Genomic DNA, 20,639 nt, shown 5'->3' on the forward strand with positions numbered 1-20,639 from the left:
CTGTCGATAAATTTTTTCGGCTCTAGCGAAGTTTATGTTCTTGAAAGGGTACCTTATTTTGAATTACTGGTGAAGTATAATTCTTGATGTTATTTAATGGTATTTTCTTCTACATGTTTATTGACTATACAGCAAAAAAAGTTATATAGGCATGCAACAACTTCATTAAGTATCAAATATTTCGAACTAAAAACGAGGATGGCGTTGCACGAATCCGTAATACAATGCTTAATAAATAATATATATAATAATAATCAAAGCTTATCACCGAAAAACTTTACTGCCAAATAAGTTCTACGGCTGATTTTTCTATCTTCATCTACCTCGTATACTGGTTTAGATTCAAAGCGTTCTCCATTTTCGTCAGTTTCTACTCTTGAACTGGTTTGTAACTTTGGTTCAAATGCACTTAGGTCTAATGTTTCAACATGAGATAATAGGTTATCAACTTCCCCTTTCATCTGATGTTTTAATTCCGGGTCTTTAGTAATTATTATAGCATTACTTTCTAAATCTAACAGGTAAGCTCTCTTCGTATAATTTGAGGAACCAATAACAGTTACCGATGGTTCATCTTCTTCAGGGACCGTTATCCATAAGCCCTTCGCATGATATGACCAACCATCAACGGTATTGACAATACCATTCTTCCATTCCTTCAATGTAATCAAATCTTGTTTTCCCCTACGATGGATCTCTTCTAAAAACCTCTTAGCACATAATAAGTATGCCTGTGGTATATAATATGACAATCCTGGAGATTTGTAGAAAGAATTTGCTTGCGATGATGCAGTTATTACTACTCCGGGAGCTTTTCCATTTATAAGACGATCTTGAATTTGAGGCAACATATTAAAATAACCAGCTGTAAACCACCACTTAATTTTTGGGGAATCCAAATAAGACAACAACCTCAAAATTGCTGGTTTTTCTGTAGATTGGTCATTATTAGGTTGTAACAAAGGAGTTAGTTGAGAAATAGGATATACAATTGTATCGAATTTATTAGTATCTTCAAATTCGTCAAATGACTTTAACTTATGCTGCTTTAACAAAGGTTCTAACAAGAACGATGAATCACTAATAAACCTTTGCATGTTCATATGAGGTTCGCAGGAATTATTAGATGTTGGCCATGATAATCTAAATCCTTGTTCATTTTTGGTTGAAGGTAATAATTGGTATGACAAAGACGATACAGCATTATGGATATCATAATAATAATCCGTCAAATCCTTATTCTTAAAAATATAATAGCGATCTTGTCTGTTTGTAAAGTAATCCTCTGATAAGTTTGCACCACTTAACAAAATTTCGTCATCAAATCCATACAATTTCATATGTTGTAATCCCCAACCTTCATTAATTCTCTTTGGAGTCCAGCTTTTAGTTAATCCATTTAATTGTGGCGTGTGATACATTCTTATATCGATTCTATGTTTACCAAATTTTTCTACTAAGGGCACTAATATGCTGGCCGAAGAAGCATGTTTAGGCGCCTCTCTCGTTCCTCTCAACGAATCAATCAATATAAATACTTGCAAATCCTCGTTTTTACTCATTGCATTGTCAATGCATTCAACTAATTCATGTTGGCTCTTACCAAAATATAACGAACTTAAAAATACTCTGGATTTTGAGTTGGTGATTTTTTCTTTCAAACTCTCATAGAACTCCACTGGATGAGTTAAAATCTGGATATCACCTTTGTTTAATACAAACCTTGGAGCAATAGAATCTAGTTGCTGGAAAATAGTCTTTAACTTCGGATGAAAGCTATCTGCTATTTCATCAGAAATTATGGGATTATTAGTCGAATAATTCCTAACATGCACCTCATTCGCTTGAGGAAACAAATAATTATAAAGTGACAGAATCATTCTTTTACTACCAGTAGGATTATTTTGAACTCTTCTTATAATCTGAAACATATAAAAACAAATATCCAAATTAATTTATCAACTATCACGATACCTTACCTTACCTAAACAAAAGAAAATTGAACAAATACAGTAGGCAGGAAAATTCAAAGGTTATCACGGAAAATACTAAAGTGGGGGAAAGCCGGCAAGTGATCGTACAGAAAAACGGCGTGAATCGAAACTGAATAAATTCAAATAATAGGCTTATCTTGGAATCTCCAATTTCAATGAGCCGTTTTCGTTCAAAAGAGGGTAAAAGTCGAAAAATGAGAAATATGACAGGCGTGCATAACTATAGGTGTCTGGATGCATTTTTCTATTCATGTGAAGCTATCATTTACTCATGAATGTGATAGTGAAAGATAAGGTCATACATTTGAGGTCTGGGAAGTATTTACATTTGTATCTATATACATGATTTTATCGAGCCTTTGCATTACCAGCCTTGATAATCACTACATCTCCATCTTGTACTATATAGTTCTTACCACATTTAAATTGCTTACCACTATTTTTTAGCGATGCTTCGTTAAACGGTGGGGATAAATTTACTAAGTCATCAAACTTGTAAACCTGTGCCGAAATAAAAGTCTTCTGAAGATCAGTATGAATTAAACCAGCTGCCTCGGGCATTGTGCTTCCCTCGCGAATTGACCATTGTCTTGCCTCTTTGGGACCACACGTATAGAATGAGATTAAGTTTAAGCAACTTCTCATCTTGTCAACTATGTCAGACTTTGCACTCGTTTTGTTATTGTTTAGAGCAACAAATTTATTCAACTCTTCGGGAGTTTTGCATTCATTTATTTTAGTCTCATACGAGGCTGAAAACATTAAGAGTATATCATTTGGACAATTATCTTCTATCCACTGTTCAACATCTTGTTTGAATTCATTCTGTTGAGCGACATAATCTTTCTCGTTGACATTCAACAAGTACACAGTTGGCTTAGCAGTTAAAAAGTTGTAAGTATTAATTATATCTATCTCCTTATCCGTCCACTGTCCAGTTGATATTTTACGACTCTCGTACAACAAATCTTGAATCCTGTTTAAAGTGTCTATCTCTAATTGAACCTGCGCTTTATCTATATGTGGTCTCTTCATTAACTTCCCAACTTTTTCTATTCCAGTTTCGATAAATTCTAAATCTTTTAGTATTAATTCTTCCGTTACAATATTCATATCACGAATAGGATCAACTTTATTGTCTTCAATATGTATAATATCATCATCCCTAAAGCCACGCACCACCTGAAATATCCCATCAACTTGTCTTATATCAGATAAGAACTTATTACCCAAACCTTCACCACTTGCTGCATTTCTGGTTAACCCAGCTATATCAAGTATATTCAAAATTGTAGGAATATTTTTCTGTGATTCATATAATTGGCCCAAATGATTTAGTTTTGGGCTTTCTACAATTACTAATGATTCCACAGGGTCTATAGTAGCGAAAGGATAATTCGCTGCTGTGCCTAAACTTGTTTTGGTCATGGCTTGGAAAAATGTTGATTTACCAACGTTTGCCAATCCGACAACACCCAGAGTCAAATTATTACTTGGACGTCCCAAATACTTGGTTTTAATTACACCAGCATTCTTCTTTTTCGCCAATGCTTTAGATGATATACTGAAATATCTTAAAGACTTCTGAAAGTAATTCATTTATAAAAAGAAAAAAATACTATTTCATATGGATAATCATTTTTTTTTCTTTAGAAAATACTAACCGCACTAATAAAAAAAGCGTTGCAGCCAAATAATTGAATTGAAGGTATTAGAAATATGTTCTTGACGCTGATCGATTTAATGGCATTTTACTGAATGTCTTATATTTCGTTTAATTATTCTTATGTATAAGCCTGTTTAACACTTGCTGCCCTTTATATGGCTAACTATTTATTTGAATAATTTTCATTTTTACCGAATTTTAATAAATTTGACATCAATAAGAAAATGTTACAAATAATCAAAGAACTTGTCAAATTCTTTTGAGATACTATTGCCTCCTTGGACAAATATTATTTTCAATCTAACATTTTTTTTGGGAACTAATTTAAAATGCCGAATTAGCACTTTTCTTTAAATATTATATATATACTAGTATTTTTATCAAGTTTAACAAAGTCCGTGATAGTTTAGTGGCTAGAATTACCGTTTGTCGCATGGTAGACCGGGGTTCAATTCCCCGTCGCGGAGCATTTCTTTCTAGCGCAAATGGTTTAGTGGTAAAATCCAACGTTGCCATCGTTGGGCCCCCGGTTCGATTCCGGGTTTGCGCATTTTTTTTTGTTGATTCTGTCTCTAATATTGTTTGACCAAAGTTCTATGAGGACAAACATGGTAATTTCAGGATGATTTATTCAAAGAGATGAACACTAGCATTGAAAGAAGAGAACATATACATATCCTACGATCTTTAGTCGGTAATCCGAAGAATAGTATTTGCCATAAATTTAAATCAGTGTACTAGAATTTACGCGTGTATCACACTTAGGATAATTATGAGCATGAGAGTTTTTGAATTTTTTCATCGTCTGCTAACTGAAAAGTTTCAACTAGGTCTATATAGCTTACAATATATATTCACAAAAGATGTCGTTTATAAAACAGGTGGGTAAATTGATACGTCCTAATGATTATAGCTCTAGCATCTTTCAAACCTCGTTTTTAAATAATGTAATTCAGGTTCGTACTGCAACAAAAAGAGCTGCAGGTTCGAAGACCAATAAGAATGATTCTGCTGGTAGAAGATTAGGTCCTAAAGCCTATGAAGGTCATTTTGTTAAACCGGGTCAAATTATTATGAGACAAAGAGGTACTAAAATACATCCTGGTGAAAATGTTGATATCGGTAAAGATCATACTATTTTTGCTATAGAACCTGGTTACGTCCGTTTCTATTATGATCCATTCCATCCATTAAGAAAATATGTTGGTATTGCTTTAAGAAAGGACTTAAATTTACCAACTCCCCATTTCTCTCCTAGAGTTAGAAGATTTGGTTATGAAAAGATAACGGATCCAGCTGAAGCTGAAAAGGAAGAAAATCATATGTCAAGAAAAGAATTTTTACAACAGCCCGAATTAGAAAAAACCAGACAAGAACAACAAAATCAAGAAGAACAAAGGGCTTCGGCTTTCAGAAACGCTTTATCGTCTCAATTTAATTTAGATTTGAGCGAGGCTGATTTTCAATTAGCATTAAATAGATTGTTGAACATCTCTCAATTGACCAACGTGGGTCAAACTTTGGAAGATGCAGAAGTACAATCTACGTACAACTATGTTTTCGATTTGAAATTATCCTGCAAGAGAGGAGAAATGACTTCGGAGGAATTTTCAAATTTGAAAATGCATTACATACAGTTTGCTGAAAACTTCGATAAAAAGGTAACCATAGATGCACAAGGTAACCCATGTACATATGTTACCCCTGAAGCCAAAAAAGAGAACCAAAATGAGATACTAAGTAAATTAGAAAATGAATTCTCCAATAGAGTAATTAGTGAAAAGGATAAAGAGACCATTTTTGATTTAATTATGACTCCTGGTATCTATAATCTTTCTCAACAATCCTATTTAAAGGACCGTTTCTTACCAAGTGTTTTGCCAACCACAGTTAAAGAGACTGTTGTGGAAGATGTAGATCCAAAAAAGCCACCTAAGGGGGTTATTGTAACTAGAATCTTTGATGAAGAAACTAAACAGATCAAGGTAATAGGTAGGACTAAAGAAGCCTACATTGGGCAAACAGATTTAGATAAATCTCTTGCTTGAATGTCATTAGATCAGCTTAATTTTATTACTTGTATATAATTCCCAATAATATATATTTGATTGACAATGTTTTTATTTGTATGATTATATCGATTCATATTGTACACGTAGTCTCTGTACAAAATATACACAAAAATGCGCGATCCAAATTGATATTTTTTTTTCATAAAGAGGTAATTATCATAACAACTAGACCACTTGATCATATTTCAGATTAATATGGCAATTGATTTCTCTTCAAAGCAAATTCAGGATAATCCTGCTTACCAAGAATATGTTAAACTTGGAGTAACGTACCAAAAATATGTGGATCAATCAGTTCCGTACACTTTCAATAGATGGGTTGGATTTGGTGTTGCGTTTGCATTATTTTTACTTCGTATTGTCTACGTCCAGGGCTGGTATATTATATGTTATGCATTGGGTATTTATTTATTGAACTTGTTCTTGGCGTTTTTAACGCCAAAGTTTGATCCTTCTTTGGAACAGGAAATGAAAAATGAATCAATTGAAGAAGGTTTACCAGAAGATGAACCAGAAGACGAGGAATTTAAGCCATTTATCAGAAGATTGCCAGAATTTAAGTTCTGGTATAATGCTATAAGAGCCACCATTTTATCATTGTTCTTGTCTTTTTTTACTATTTTTGATATCCCAGTTTTCTGGCCAATATTATTGATGTATTTCGTTATTTTATTTGCGTTAACTATGAGAAAACAAATCCAACACATGGTTAAGTATAAATATTTACCATTTGACTTTGGAAAGACTAAGTATAGATCCAGGTCCTAGATTTGTTCAAGGAGGATGCTATTATTACAGCTAATTACGCTAATTTCCTTTTCTTTCCTTTATAGTAACCACCAGTCTGGCTCATTCCTAATCAATCAACTTGCTTTTGTAGGATTAAGAATGGTTGATCACATATAATTCTCTCTAGCTATAGGCTAATAAGATATAATCAAAAACCATTATTGTCACGTGCGCGTGACTTTACACCAAATCGTTCTTTTGAAGTTCCGCCCAACCCCTAAAATCAAACAAATCAATTGTTATCGAAAGAATTCAAGATTTGAAGAATCATCTATTAGAATGAGTCGTGCTGAAGTTGACTTACAAGTTAGTGTCAAGAAGGCATGTAGTACAGATGAAGTTCCCCCAAAGAGAAAACATGTTAGAGCATGTATCGTGTACACTTGGGATCATAAGAACTCTCGTGCATTTTGGAATGCTGTGAAAATTCAACCTTTACAAAGTGATGAAGTTCAATTATTCAAGGCTTTGATTATGATACACAAAGTTCTACAAGAAGGACATCCTAATACTTTAAAGGATGCGTACCGTAATAGAGACTTTTTATCATCATTAAGTACTGTTTTTCCTAATGACGGCCTTTCGTATGGAAGATTGATCAATCAATATGATAGGTTTATCTTAGAGAAGTTGGACTTCCATAGAAATAACCCAGGGTTCAATGGGATTTTTGAATACGAAGAGTATATTTCATTGAGAGCAGTCAATGACCCGAATGAAGGTTACGAATCGATTCTACAATTAATGGATTTACAGGATCTGATTAAAGATTTACAATTATTAATTTTTCTGACAATTCATAAAACACCAAAAAATTTGTGTAAAGTCAGTGCTTTGGTTCCTTTGATTGCAGAATCATATGGGATTTATAAATTTTGTACATCAATGTTGAGAGCTATGTATCAACAGTTAGGAGCAGACGAAGCATTGTCTGTTCTCTTTGAAAGATTTGATTCTCAGCATTTTATGCTTCGGGATTTTTATACCGACTGTCATGCCATTAAGTTTTTAACTAGTTTGGTCACAATTCCACGGTTATCAAACAACCCTCCTAACTTGCAAGTAACTGATGATGGCAAGCCTGTTACTCCATCAAGGCCAAGGTCTGCTACAGTTGAAAGTACGCCGCAGTTATCTTCTCAGCCCACTTCATCTTATGAACCGCCTGCAGAAGCGCCCCCACCGGTTGATCTGATTTTCCTCCAACAAACTGGGATTTTTGACCAGCAACAACAGGAGCAACAGCAGGTTCAAAGAGATTTAGAATTGAAACGTCAACAACAAATGCAAGACCAAATGCAGCAGCAACATATTTTTGAAGAACAACAGCGTCAACAGGAGAGACGATTCTTAGAAGAACAACAACTTTTACAACGGCAACAAACTCAGCAACATCAGTCTCGTGTCACTGAATTAGAACATGATTTATTAATGTTCAAGAATCAATATGATAATGATCAACAACTATTACAACAATATGACACTCGTGTTAAAAACTTAGAGACCGAATTGATGAACTTGAATAGTACTGCTACTCAGCAAGTTTCATCAAAAGATGAGCAAATAACTAATTTGGAACAACAAATCAATAATTGGACCAAAAAATATGAATCATTAGCTAAATTATATTCACAATTGCGTCAAGAACATCTAAATCTATTAGCAAAATTTAAAAAAATTCAGCAAAAGATAAATAGTGCTCAAGAATCTATTATGAAGAAAGAGAAGTTTGAGAAGGACTTAAAGGCCAAAAATATTGAATTGGCTGACTTGATTCGTGAGCGTGATAGGGCAAGATTAGATTTGGACAGAGTTAAAGCGACGAAAGATCAGGATATTGAAAAGCTTCAAGCGGAATTAAGAGAATTAAATAGTCAAGTAAACGAATCAGGTAAGTTACAATCTTTGAATTTATCTTCCATAATTTCTAAACATCAAAATGAAATGGACCAATTAAAGAAACAATTATCAGTCAGAGATAAAGACTTGAGTAATTTAGGTAACAATAACTTGCAAGAGAAATTGAAAGAGAAAGAAATGGACTTGGAGATTGCTCAAGAATCTTTAGATAGTGCATTGAGGGAACTTGCAATTTCAAAGAATGACCAAGAAGATATTGTTAATGCTCAAATAGATCATATTATAATTAGCAATATTAGTAAACTTAGAAAATTGGTTGACATTCTCTTGGCTAACAATATCAAAAGAATTCAAGATACTAAATACGAACTTGCGTCTCCTATGCAAGCAGGAAACCTTAATTCTTCACCAGAACATTTATTATCCATTGTGGAAATTAGCTCAGACATGGCTACAGATTTTGCAACTACGTTCAATACTTTCATTGTTGATGAAAAGCATAGTTACAATGACGATAACTCAAGCTATTCCGGTATCATTTTAAAAGGTTCTGAATTAACCACAGCGGTTAATGACTTAATGTTAAATGCGAAGGGTATTTCTAGAAGTCTTTCTAAAGATGATGAGGATAGTATCTTGAAATATGTGTCTAATGTGTTAGTTAGTACTGAAGCATTTTTCTTTAATTTGAGTTCCGATTCCTTGAGTAAAGTTGAAGATGAAGATGGAAAAATAGATAAAGTGATCGACTGTAATCTACAAGTGCAGAATGATTTACAATTATTAGGTAATTATGTTGATACATTAAGATCCACGCATGGAATTAACTTCTCTCTGGGAAATTTGGAAGATTTAGTTAAAAATGAAATGGAACAGACTGCTAACACCGTTGATCTTGCTTCAAAATTTTTGAAGGACCTTTTACAAAATCCGAATATAAAAAGTGGTAACTTCGAAATTCACGAAACTTTATTATCTGCTGCAATGGCAGTCACAAACGCAGTCGCGTTATTGATCCAAGCGGCTACTGAATCACAAAGAGAAATCGTTAGTAAAGGAATGGGTTCCCAATCACGTACGGAATTCTACAAGAAAAATAATAGATGGACTGAAGGTTTAATAAGTGCATCTAAGGCAATTGCTGGGGCCACTAATGTGTTAATTCAAACTGCAGATGGTGTTCTTAAAGAAAAAAATTCTCATGAACAGTTGATTGTAGCTTCAAACGAAGTTGCAGCTTCAACCGCCCAATTAGTTGCCGCATCCCGGGTTAAAGCAAACTTTGTATCGCATACCCAAGATAATTTGGAAGTAGCATCGAGCAAAGTATCAAATGCTTGTAAACTTTTAGTTGCGAAGGTACAACAGTTTTTGTCTGATGACGAAAATACAAAGAATGACATTGATTTAAGCAAGCTAACACCCTATGAGGGTAAGACTGTTGAAATGGAACAACAGGTTGAGATATTGAAATTAGAAAATATGTTGAACTCTGCAAGAAAGAGGTTGGGAGAAATTCGAAAGCATGGCTATAAAGATGATGACAGTGATGACGAAAATTAAGATCGAAATTATATACATATATATATATATATATCATTTTTGTGGTCATTTCTAAATTTTTGAATATTCCTACATCAACACTGTAAGTCTCTTAATAAAAGTGAAGGTAATTTAATTTAGAATCCAATATTTTTCAATTCATTAGGAGCGTCATTTGTTAACGCCAATATTGAAATAGTTTAATGAGCATGCAATTAATTTTAGAAAATATCGTTGAAGTAAATCCTCAAAAGTAGCATACATTGTCATGTCAGTTTCAGGTTTCAGTTAATCAGTTAATCAGTTTCAGTATTATAATATATAATATATAATTTACTTAATCTCTATATAAATTCTGTATTTCAGGAGGTCCAAGACCTCTTTATATATTCCAAGATTCTCACAAGAATAGGATTACTTCTCCGATGTTTCCAAGTTAACATCCAATGAGGAGTCAGATTCACTAAACGGCAAAGCTTTCACAATAGGCTGTTCTCCGAGATTCAAACCATCCAATGGTAACGATGAGGCCACAATAAAACTGTATTCCATATCGGAAGTATGGAATACATCCAATAATATTTATTTGCAGCTTTTCTCATATATTTTCTCAATTTATTCTGACTTCGCATAAAATATACTAATATATTTCAACACTTCCCCTTAATCCTAATTCTTGTCATTCCAGCAAGACTTCTCAAGTCCTGGAACTTAATCTTATTTAATCCTTTTGTAAGCATGTCCGCAATTTGTGTATGGGTGCTAATCGGACAAAGTTTAATTTGTTTCTTTATTATATGCTCTCTTATGAAATGATGGCGTATGTCAATATGCTTAGTGCGCAGGTGAAATACAGGGTGCTCTGCAAGGAGTATACATGAGTTATTATCTTCGTGGATCGAAATGGGTAATTGTAATGGCACACGCATTTCGTCAAACAACATTATGATCCATAGCGCTTCTTTGGTAGCCTCACCCAATGCGAGATATTCAGCTTCAGTGGTCGACATTGCCACTGTAGTCTGTTTCTTACTTTTCCACGAGATAGGAGCTCCTCCATATCTAACAATGTATCCTGTAATTGATTTCCTGTCGCTCTTATCACTAGCCCAGTCACTATCACAATATATATCCAATGAGCTGTCTCCAGTATAATGGTGGCCGATATCTTGAGTTCCTTTAAGATATCTGAGGACATGTTTGGCACATTTCATATGCATCTCAGAGGGTTTGGCTAGGTGTCTACTAAGTATTCCAACAGCGTACGCAATGTCTGTTCGAACAGTAGTAGATGCAAATAATAGCTTTCCTACTAGAGAGCGGTACCTGGTGGCATCACATTCTTCTGTGTTGTCCTTGTGTAAGTCCTCTCCGGCCAATGTCGGAGTTGCCACAGTGTTTGCATCACTCATGTCAAAGTCCTGCAAGACCTTTCCAATGTAGTCATAGAGACATATCTTGATACCATTGGTATCCTGTGCAATATTAATTCCTAGAAACTTCTTTGCAACTCCTAAATCCTTCATTTTAAACTTCAGTGCGAGCATTTTCTTTACATCTTCAATTTCCTTCATATCCTTTCCTGATATAAGGATATCATCAACATAGAGGCCAATAATTATGTTCCCTCGAACATATATGCCTAACTCAGTGTCAATTCGTTTGAACCTATGTTCAGCGAGAAAATCTGAAATTGTAGTATTCCAGCATATCGGTGCTTGTTTCAATCCATACAACGATTTGTTCAACTTGCAGACTTTCTCTGGTTCATTCTCATTAATAAAACCAACAGGCTGTTTCATATAGAGTGTTTCCTCAACAGTACCGTTCAAAAATGCGGTATCTACATCCATCTGATGGACTACTCTATTATCAACAGCACTGAATGCTAGAAGTAGTTTCACAGATTCATATCTGATCACAGGACTGAAGGTATCCAAGTAATCTTCCCCTGGAACCTGACTGAAGCCATGTGCTACTAGTCTAGCTTTGTATCTACCATCATCTTTCTTGGTAAATACCCATCTGTTACCTATTGCCTTTCTATCCTTAGGCAACAGTACTAAATCCCATGTATTATTTGAGTAGTGAGCACTCATCTCACTATCCATGGCGATTTTCCATGTTTCAGCTTCGTCACTCAGCATTGCCTGTTTGTATGTCACTGGTACACCATCTTTCTTTGTACTAACAACATAGGCATGCGACATAAAATACGCAGATCCTCTGACAACAAGCGAGGAGTCTGATTCAGTATGCAGTGCTTCATATTTCAGTTTCTTAGAAGGTTCAGTTTCACCTTCCGACGATACTTCTGATCTTCTACGCAGTCTCTCAGGCATCGTAATAGCTTTTCTCCTTCTCCTCACAGGTTCATCAACATAATCCACATCATCAGAATTATCAAAGTTATCATGATGACGTTCATAGAAAGAAGTAGCGTAGTCTTCCCCTGGAACCGAAGCTTCTGAATCCGAAATATACTCAATACGAGGACGGGAAACCTCTTGCGTTACAAGAGGGGACAACGGTTCAACCACTCGAGGAGTGGTAGTAATACCAGGAGAGGACGACAGCGAAGCACGAGAAGGTGGGCCCACGATATCAGGCGAAGTTCCATCGACAGTAGACGCAAGATCTTGAGGGACCATAGAATCATGGGACGAAAAATCAGATGCAGTGTCATCCATCTCTATATCCAGGAAAACCAGTTCAGGAGGCGACATAAGAATACCGGGGAGCTCAGCAGTAGCTCGAATCCCAGGAATGGATGAAATAGAAGACAGCGACGACGACAGCGACCCTATAGAGGCAATATCCCGTGGAATGTTAGTCATAGTTTGGAACGGAAACACAAATTCGTCAAACTTCACATTATTACTAACAGCGATTTTGCCAGAGTCGAGATCAAAGACACGATATGCATGTTGGGTTTGGGCATAGCCAACCATAACACCCCGAATAGAACGAGGAGATAACCTCGATGATCTCAATTGTTGTGGAATAAGAGCATACGCCATGCATCCAAATGGGCGCAATTGATCCCACTGGGCATGACTCTTATACCACCGTTGATATGGATATTGCTTATCAAGAGCAGTCGACGGCAAGATATTGAGAAGATAGGTAGCACACGCTACAGCTTCGGCCCAAAAACACAGGGGCGTGGATGCGTGGAACATCATGGCACGACATTTTTCATTGATGGTACGAATGGCTCGTTCACTGACGCCATTCTGATGACTATTGTACGGAACAGTGGTTTGGTGAGTGATCCCTTGAGCTCTAAGAAATTGCTGCAATTGGGACGACATATACTCACCACCATTATCGGTGCGAAAAGTAACCGGCTTGTAGCCACCGCGATTATGAAAGAATCGTTCAGACTGAAGAAAATATGAGCGCGCACACTCATATACATCAGATTTTTGTTTAACAGGATACACTGCCATATAGTGAGTGTAATCATCAACAAAGACAACATAATATAAGTCTTGGGTTAAACTCGGCTGGGAAAACGGCCCACAGACATCAGAGTGGACAAGCTCCAACGGAGTCTTCACAGTGCGACCGGAAGTGGTCGACGTTTTAGGGAGAGCGTGCGTAGCCTTCGCACGAATACACGACTCACAAAGGGAATCCTTCGATTCCGATTTCACAGCATCAGCATACGAACGACTTAAGGTTCCAATGCGTTGTGCAACTGTACGACTTGGATGACCAAGACGAGAGTGAGCATCCATTGTAGCAGCAAACGCAGTGCCAGATGATACACTACGAGCAGGCAAGGATGGTAATGAAAATTGATAAAGACCATCCTTCGTACGAGCAGCAACCTGAAGGCCTAAGCGAAGGTCAACAATACTATCGCGTAAGACATGGAAGGTTGCACCGTTGATAGCCGCACGGCTAGCCGAGATTAAATTACGACCGCAGGAAGGAACATACTGCACATCCTCAACGGGGAGTATGGAACCATCAGGTAACGTAAATTTCAAAGTTCCAGTACCAAGGACGTTGAACGTAGTAACAGGGCCAAGTCCAGCAATTGTACCGGAGGTATCAGGATGAAAGTCATGGAGTAAGTCCTTCCGATGCGTAATATGAACAGACGCACCAGAATCATAAAGGAAGACATCACTATGGCTATCAGTAGCAGCTGCACAACCATGAGATACCGAGGCAGAAGACGACTGGTGACCGGTGTCAACATAGGCAGCAGTGTGCTGACTAGGTTTAGGGACCAAGTAACTAAGCCCACATACAGCATTGGTGGGAGATGTTGAAATATATCAGTATATTTTATGCGAAGTCAGAATTAATTGAGAAAATATATGAGAAAAGCTGCAAATAAATATTATTGGATGTATTCCATACTTCCGATATGGAATACAGTTCTATTGTGGCCTCATCGTTACCATTGGATGGTTTGAATCTCGGAGGACAGCCTATTGTGAAAGCTTTGCCGTTTAGTGAATCTGACTCCTCATTGGATGTTAACTTGGAAACATCGGAGAAGTAATCCTATTCTTGTGAGAATCTTGGAATATATAAAGAGGTCTTGGACCTCCTGAAATACAGAATTTATATAGAGATTAAGTAAATTATATATTATAATTGAGATACTTAAAACTAAACAAAGTGAAAGACTTATCAAATGAACGCATTAAACATGGACTTGGACAATTTACTTCAACAGGTTATGAGCCGATTTATTAACTTTAATGTTCCTGAACTGAGTAAGCTTAAAGGAGCTGCTAATTACAAGAAATGGAATAATCTTGTAATGAATAAGGTGAAGAATATGCACTGTTACTTGGAATTCTATCTCAATAATAATTTCGAGTCCATTCCTAGTGTTTCTACTTTCGACGAAGTTTCTAAAAGCATTTTCAGATCTAGATATGATGATCTTGTTGATATGCTTTTGGAGAAATATCTTCCAGCTGAGATGCTTGAAACTTATGTTGGAGAGCAATGCCTACTGGGACTTCCCTTGTGGCATGAGCTTTTGAAGGACTTTGGTCTGATTTCGTTCAAGCAGACATTGGAAATGCAGCTTCTGTTTTTCCGTAAACTCAAGGATCCTTCTGTCACCCTCTCGGAGAAGCTCCATCTCCTTGAACATGCTGATCAGGATATTCTTCCAATCCCAATTCCCTATCGGATCGGGTTACTTTACTCCTTTACAGAGAACAGTACGGTAAAAGCAACGTTACTTCACATGCACGACCGTATTGAGACTATGGAAGGCGGTTCACTTACTTGGGCATCCTTGAAGGACGGGATTTCTGAGATCCTCAATGATACCAGGTCTCCTACGTCCGATCTCTCTAATGTGGCTCTCACGGTCCAGAGACAGATTCCTAGGCCAATTTCCATTAAATCTAGTGTTACGTGCTTCAAGTGTGGTGGTATTGGACATAAACTGAATGTCTGTCCTTCTAAAGATGAAAACGATGATGGTAAAAATAAAAGCTCGTCTGTTAAACCTCCTGCTAAACCTGCCTATGCTGTTACTGCTGACACGAAGGCCGAAAACAACCTGTCTTCCAGCCCGACCTTTGGGATGGGCTACAAAGATTCATCTAAAAATAAGGCTTTTTCTGTCTCTCGGTTTGCGTCTTCCGCTCTCGTGGCGTCTGATGCTAGCCATAGAAATACTTTCTTTTTTGATTCTGGTGCGTCTGTTCATCTCACTCACCAGAAAGAGTTACTCCATGATTTTATCCCTGGCCAGTTTGGCTCTATTGCGGGTCTTGATCCTGCTACTCCGTTCCAAGTCTGTGGTACTGGAACGTTAAACTTTATGTTACCAGATGGTTCCTTGCTCCCTGTTCATGATGTGCAGTATGTCCCTTCATGTGGTCGCAACTTAATTTCTATGTGTCGTGCGATTTTTGCTGGAGCAGATATAAGAGCCGTAGGCGATACTATGTTTGACTATCACCTCGGTTTTCAGATTGCCACTCGTACGAGCCCCGATAAGTATGCCCTCTATAAGTTTACTTTACCATGTATCCCTGCTCATGGTGGAACTAGTGGTAGTGCTTTGGCTGCTATTCCCAATGCTCATTCTCGTCTTGGTCACCCAAGTCATCCTGTGGCACATCAAGTTGGAACTCTGTTTCCTTCGTATGCAGATGCTGTTAAATCTGAATCGAAGAACCCTATTTGTGAGGCGTGTGTCCGTGGTAAGGCCACTCGTTCTCTTCCGAAATTTTCAACTACTTCTGGTAGTATTGTAAAGGCTCCGTTGGAGCTCGTCCACTCTGATGTATGTGGACCCTTTTCTCAAGCGAGCTTGACCGATGATCGGTATTATGCGGTTTTCGTTGATGATTACACTCACTTTATGGCAGTGTATCCTATACAACGAAAGTCCGATGTATATGAGTGTGCGCGCTCATATTTTCTTCAATCTGAACGATTCTTTTATAATCGTGGTGGCTACAAGCCTATTACTTTTCGCACTGATAATGGCGGTGAATATATGTCGTCTCAGTTGCAAAAATTTCTTACAACCCAAGGAATTACTCACCAGACTACTGTCCCATACAATAGTCATCAAAATGGAGTCAGTGAACGAGCCATTCGTACCATCACTGAAAAGGCTCGAGTCATGATGTTCGATGCCTCTACACCTCTCAATTTCTGGGCTGAAGCTGTTCTGTGTGCTAATTACCTTCTTAATCGTTTACCATCGAGTGCTATCAACAAGAACTATCCATATCAACGGTGGTATCAAACCATGCCTGACTTGGATCATTTACGGCCCTTTGGATGTTCGGCATATGCGCTTATTCCTCAGGAGGTAAGATCTTCCAAGTTGTCTCCTCGTTCTATTCGAGGTATTATGGTTGGTTACGCCCAAACCCAACATGCATATCGTATCTTCGATCTTGATTCTGGCAAAATTGCTGTTAGTAATAATGTTAAGTTTGACGAATTTGTGTTTCCTTTCCAAACTATAACCAACATTCCGCGTGATATCGCTTCTAAAGGTTCGCTGTCGTCGTCGCTGTCTTCGTCGCTGTCTTCGTTTTCATCCATTTCTGGGATTCGAGCTACTGCTGAGCTCCCCGGTACTCTTATGTCGCCTCCTGAACTGGCTGTCCTGGATATAGAGATGGATGATGCTGAATCTGATTTTTCGGCCCATGATTTTAAGGTCCCTCAAGATCTTGCGTCTACTGTCGATGGGACTTCGCCTGATATTACTACCACTCCTCGAGTGGTTGAACCGTTGTCCCCTCTTGTAACGCAAGAGGTTTCCCGTCCTCGTATTGAGTATATTTCGGATTCAGAAGCTTCGGTTCCAGGGGAAGACTACGCTACTTCTTTCTATGAACGTCATCATGATAACTTTGATAATTCTGATGATGAGGATTATGTTGATGAACCTGTGAGGAGAAGGAGAAAAGCTATTACGATGCCTGAGAGACTGCGTAGAAGATCAGAAGTATCGTCGGAAGGTGAAACTGAACCTTCTAAGAAACTGAAATATGAAGCACTGCATACTGAATCAGACTCCTCGCTTGTTGTCAGAGGATCTGCGTATTTTATGTCGCATGCCTATGTTGTTAGTACCAAGAAAGATGGTGTACCAGTGACATACAAACAGGCAATGGTGAGTGACGAAGCTGAAAAATGGAAATTCGCCATGGATAGTGAGATGAGTGCTCACTACTCAAATAATACATGGGATCTAGTACTGTTGCCTAAGGATAGAAAGGCAATAGGTAACAGATGGGTATTTACCAAGAAAGATGACGGTAGATACAAAGCTAGACTAGTAGCACAGGGCTTCAGTCAGGTTCCAGGGGAAGATTACTTGGATACCTTCAGTCCTGTAATCAGATATGAATCTGTGAAGCTACTTCTAGCATTCAGTGCTGTCGATAATAGAGTAGTCCATCAGATGGATGTAGATACCGCATTTTTGAACGGTACTGTTGAGGAAACACTCTATATGAAACAGCCTGTTGATTTTATTAATGAGAATGAACCAGAGAAAGTCTGTAAGTTGAACAAATCGTTGTATGGATTGAAACAAGCACCGATATGTTGGAATACTACAATTTCAGATTTTCTTGCTGAACATAGGTTCAACCGAATTGACACTGAGTTAGGCATATATGTTCGAGGGAACATAATTATTGGCCTCTATGTTGATGATATCCTTATATCAGGAAAGGATATAAAGGAAATTGAAGATGTAAAGAAAATGCTCGCACTGAAGTTTAAAATGAAGGATTTAGGAGTTGCGAAGAAGTTTCTAGGAATTAATATTGCACAGGATACCAATGGTATCAAGATATGTCTCTATGACTACATTGGAAAGGTCTTGCAGGACTTTGACATGAGTGATGCAAACACTGTGGCAACTCCGACATTGGCCGGAGAGGACTTACACAAAGATGACACAGAAGACTGTGATGCCACCAGGTACCGCTCTCTAGTAGGAAAGCTATTATTTGCATCTACTACTGTTCGAACAGACATTGCGTACGCTGTTGGAATACTTAGTAGACACTTAGCCAAACCCTCTGAGATGCATATGAAATGTGCCAAACATGTCCTCAGATATCTTAAAGGAACCCAAGATATCGGTCACCACTATACTGGAGACAGCTCATTGGATATATACTGTGACAGTGATTGGGCTAGTGACAAGAGCGACAGGAAATCAATTACAGGATACATTGTTAGATATGGAGGAGCTCCTATCTCGTGGAAAAGTAAGAAACAGACTACAGTGGCAATGTCGACCACTGAAGCTGAATATCTCGCATTGGGTGAGGCTACCAAAGAAGCGCTATGGATCATAATGTTGTTTGACGAGATGCGTGTGCCATTACAATTACCCATTTCGATCCACGAAGATAATAACTCATGTATACTCCTTGCAGAGCACCCTGTATTTCACCTGCGCACTAAGCATATTGACATACGCCATCACTTTATAAGAGAGCATATAATAAAGAAACAAATTAAACTTTGTCCGATTAGCACCCATACACAAATTGCGGACATGCTTACAAAAGGATTAAATAAGATTAAATTCCAGGACTTGAGAAGCCTTGCTGGAATGACAAGAATTAGGATTAAGGGGAAGTGTTGAAATATATTAGTATATTTTATGCGAAGTCAGAATAAATTGAGAAATCATGTAAAGCGGCTGCAAATTCTTTTATATCTCAATAGAACCAGAATGCCGTTTGGCTTTCTATTGTTATACCATAAAGATTACGCCCGCCTTATGATTGTTGAAGCTATCATTGGATAGCAGTTTTTCTTGGAAGAAAGGCACTGATAAAATGCCTTTCGGTTTCCATATATCTGCCTTCCCATTCGCTGTTTACCTGGAAACAACGGGAAGCGTACTCCTATTCTTGTGCAAATATTGGACTATATAAAGAGGTCTTTGGACCTCCTTGAATACAGAATTTATATAGAGATTAAGTAAATTATATATTATAATTGACACTGACTAACTGATTAACTGACTGACTGATTACCTAACCTGATACTGACCTGATAATGTATGCTACTTTCGAGAATTTACTTCAACACTCTCTTGTGGTTAGAGGGTCTGGTTATTTCATGTCACATGCCTATGTTGTCAGCACCAAGAAAGATGGTGTACCAGTGACATACAAACAGGCATGCTGAGTGACGAAGCTGAAAAATGGAAAATCGCCATGGATAGTGAGATGAGTGCTCACTACTCAAACAATACATGGGATTTAGTACTGTTGCCTAAGGATAGAAAGGCAATAGGCAACAGATGGGTATTTACCAAGAAAGATGATGGTAGATACAAAGCTAGACTAGTAGCACAGGGCTTCAGTCAGGTTCCAGGGGAAGATTACTTGGATACGTTTAGTCCTGTCATCAGATACGAATCTGTGAAGCTACTCCTCGCATTTAGTGTTGAAATATATTAGTATATTTTATGCGAAGTCAGAATAAATTGAGAAATCATGTAAAGCGGCTGCAAATTCTTTTATATCTCAATAGAACCAGAATGCCGTTTGGCTTTCTATTGTTATACCATAAAGATTACGCCCGCCTTATGATTGTTGAAGCTATCATTGGATAGCAGTTTTTCTTGGAAGAAAGGCACTGATAAAATGCCTTTCGGTTTCCATATATCTGCCTTCCCATTCGCTGTTTACCTGGAAACAACGGGAAGCGTACTCCTATTCTTGTGCAAATATTGGACTATATAAAGAGGTCTTTGGACCTCCTTGAATACAGAATTTATATAGAGATTAAGTAAATTATATATTATAATTGAGATACTTAAAACTAAACAAAGTGAAAGACTTATCAAATGAACGCATTAAACATGGACTTGGACAATTTACTTCAACAGGTTATGAGCCGATTTATTAACTTTAATGTTCCTGAACTGAGTAAGCTTAAAGGAGCTGCTAATTACAAGAAATGGAATAATCTTGTAATGAATAAGGTGAAGAATATGCACTGTTACTTGGAATTCTATCTCAATAATAATTTCGAGTCCATTCCTAGTGTTTCTACTTTCGACGAAGTTTCTAAAAGCATTTTCAGATCTAGATATGATGATCTTGTTGATATGCTTTTGGAGAAATATCTTCCAGCTGAGATGCTTGAAACTTATGTTGGAGAGCAATGCCTACTGGGACTTCCCTTGTGGCATGAGCTTTTGAAGGACTTTGGTCTGATTCT

The 20,639-nt window shown here is 37.3% G+C and overlaps 6 protein-coding genes and 2 non-coding genes across 8 annotated transcripts, besides 4 other annotated features; 6 read left to right on the forward strand and 2 right to left on the reverse strand. All coding sequences in view use genetic code 12, as the record gives it.

The window, feature by feature from the left end:
• Positions 1-254: 254 nt before the first annotated feature.
• Positions 255-1,931, reverse strand: DEHA2G11088g (DEHA2G11088p; the record flags this gene model as incomplete). Its single annotated transcript, XM_462025.1, has 1 exon — positions 255-1,931. One exon carries the CDS (start codon positions 1,929-1,931, stop codon positions 255-257), a length of 1,677 nt encoding a protein of 558 aa, XP_462025.2.
• Positions 1,932-2,342: 411 nt separating this feature from the next.
• Positions 2,343-3,593, reverse strand: DEHA2G11110g (DEHA2G11110p; the record flags this gene model as incomplete). The annotated part of the gene is made up of 1 exon (XM_462026.1): positions 2,343-3,593. The coding sequence occupies one exon, from the start codon at positions 3,591-3,593 to the stop codon at positions 2,343-2,345; it is 1,251 nt and encodes a 416-aa protein (XP_462026.2).
• Positions 3,594-4,055: 462 nt separating this feature from the next.
• DEHA2G11132r lies at positions 4,056-4,127 on the forward strand. The gene has a single exon. It is a non-coding gene; the product is annotated as a tRNA-Asp (tRNA).
• A 12-nt stretch (positions 4,128-4,139) lies between these two features.
• Positions 4,140-4,210, forward strand: DEHA2G11154r. Its single transcript has one exon. It is a non-coding gene; the product is annotated as a tRNA-Gly (tRNA).
• Positions 4,211-4,523: 313 nt separating this feature from the next.
• Positions 4,524-5,708, forward strand: DEHA2G11176g (DEHA2G11176p; the record flags this gene model as incomplete). Its single annotated transcript, XM_462027.1, has 1 exon — positions 4,524-5,708. One exon carries the CDS (start codon positions 4,524-4,526, stop codon positions 5,706-5,708), a length of 1,185 nt encoding a protein of 394 aa, XP_462027.1.
• Positions 5,709-5,927: 219 nt separating this feature from the next.
• Positions 5,928-6,500, forward strand: DEHA2G11198g (DEHA2G11198p; the record flags this gene model as incomplete). The annotated part of the gene is made up of 1 exon (XM_002770568.1): positions 5,928-6,500. One exon carries the CDS (start codon positions 5,928-5,930, stop codon positions 6,498-6,500), a length of 573 nt encoding a protein of 190 aa, XP_002770614.1.
• Positions 6,501-6,800: 300 nt separating this feature from the next.
• DEHA2G11220g (DEHA2G11220p) lies at positions 6,801-9,944 on the forward strand (the record flags this gene model as incomplete). The annotated part of the gene is made up of 1 exon (XM_002770569.1): positions 6,801-9,944. The coding sequence occupies one exon, from the start codon at positions 6,801-6,803 to the stop codon at positions 9,942-9,944; it is 3,144 nt and encodes a 1,047-aa protein (XP_002770615.1).
• A 211-nt stretch (positions 9,945-10,155) lies between these two features.
• Positions 10,156-14,203: a mobile genetic element (relic of Debaryomyces hansenii Tdh5 retrotransposon).
• Positions 14,204-19,498: a mobile genetic element (Debaryomyces hansenii Tdh5 retrotransposon).
• Positions 14,581-19,047, forward strand: DEHA2G11297g (DEHA2G11297p; the record flags this gene model as incomplete). Its single annotated transcript, XM_002770570.1, has 1 exon — positions 14,581-19,047. The coding sequence occupies one exon, from the start codon at positions 14,581-14,583 to the stop codon at positions 19,045-19,047; it is 4,467 nt and encodes a 1,488-aa protein (XP_002770616.1).
• Positions 19,499-19,501: 3 nt separating the features above from the next.
• Positions 19,502-19,857: a mobile genetic element (relic of Debaryomyces hansenii Tdh5 retrotransposon).
• Positions 19,858-20,637: a mobile genetic element (relic of Debaryomyces hansenii Tdh5 retrotransposon).
• Positions 20,638-20,639: the final 2 nt, after the last annotated feature.

This window comes from Debaryomyces hansenii (assembly GCF_000006445.2).
Source record: "Debaryomyces hansenii CBS767 chromosome G complete sequence".
Lineage (NCBI taxonomy): Eukaryota > Fungi > Ascomycota > Pichiomycetes > Serinales > Debaryomycetaceae > Debaryomyces > Debaryomyces hansenii.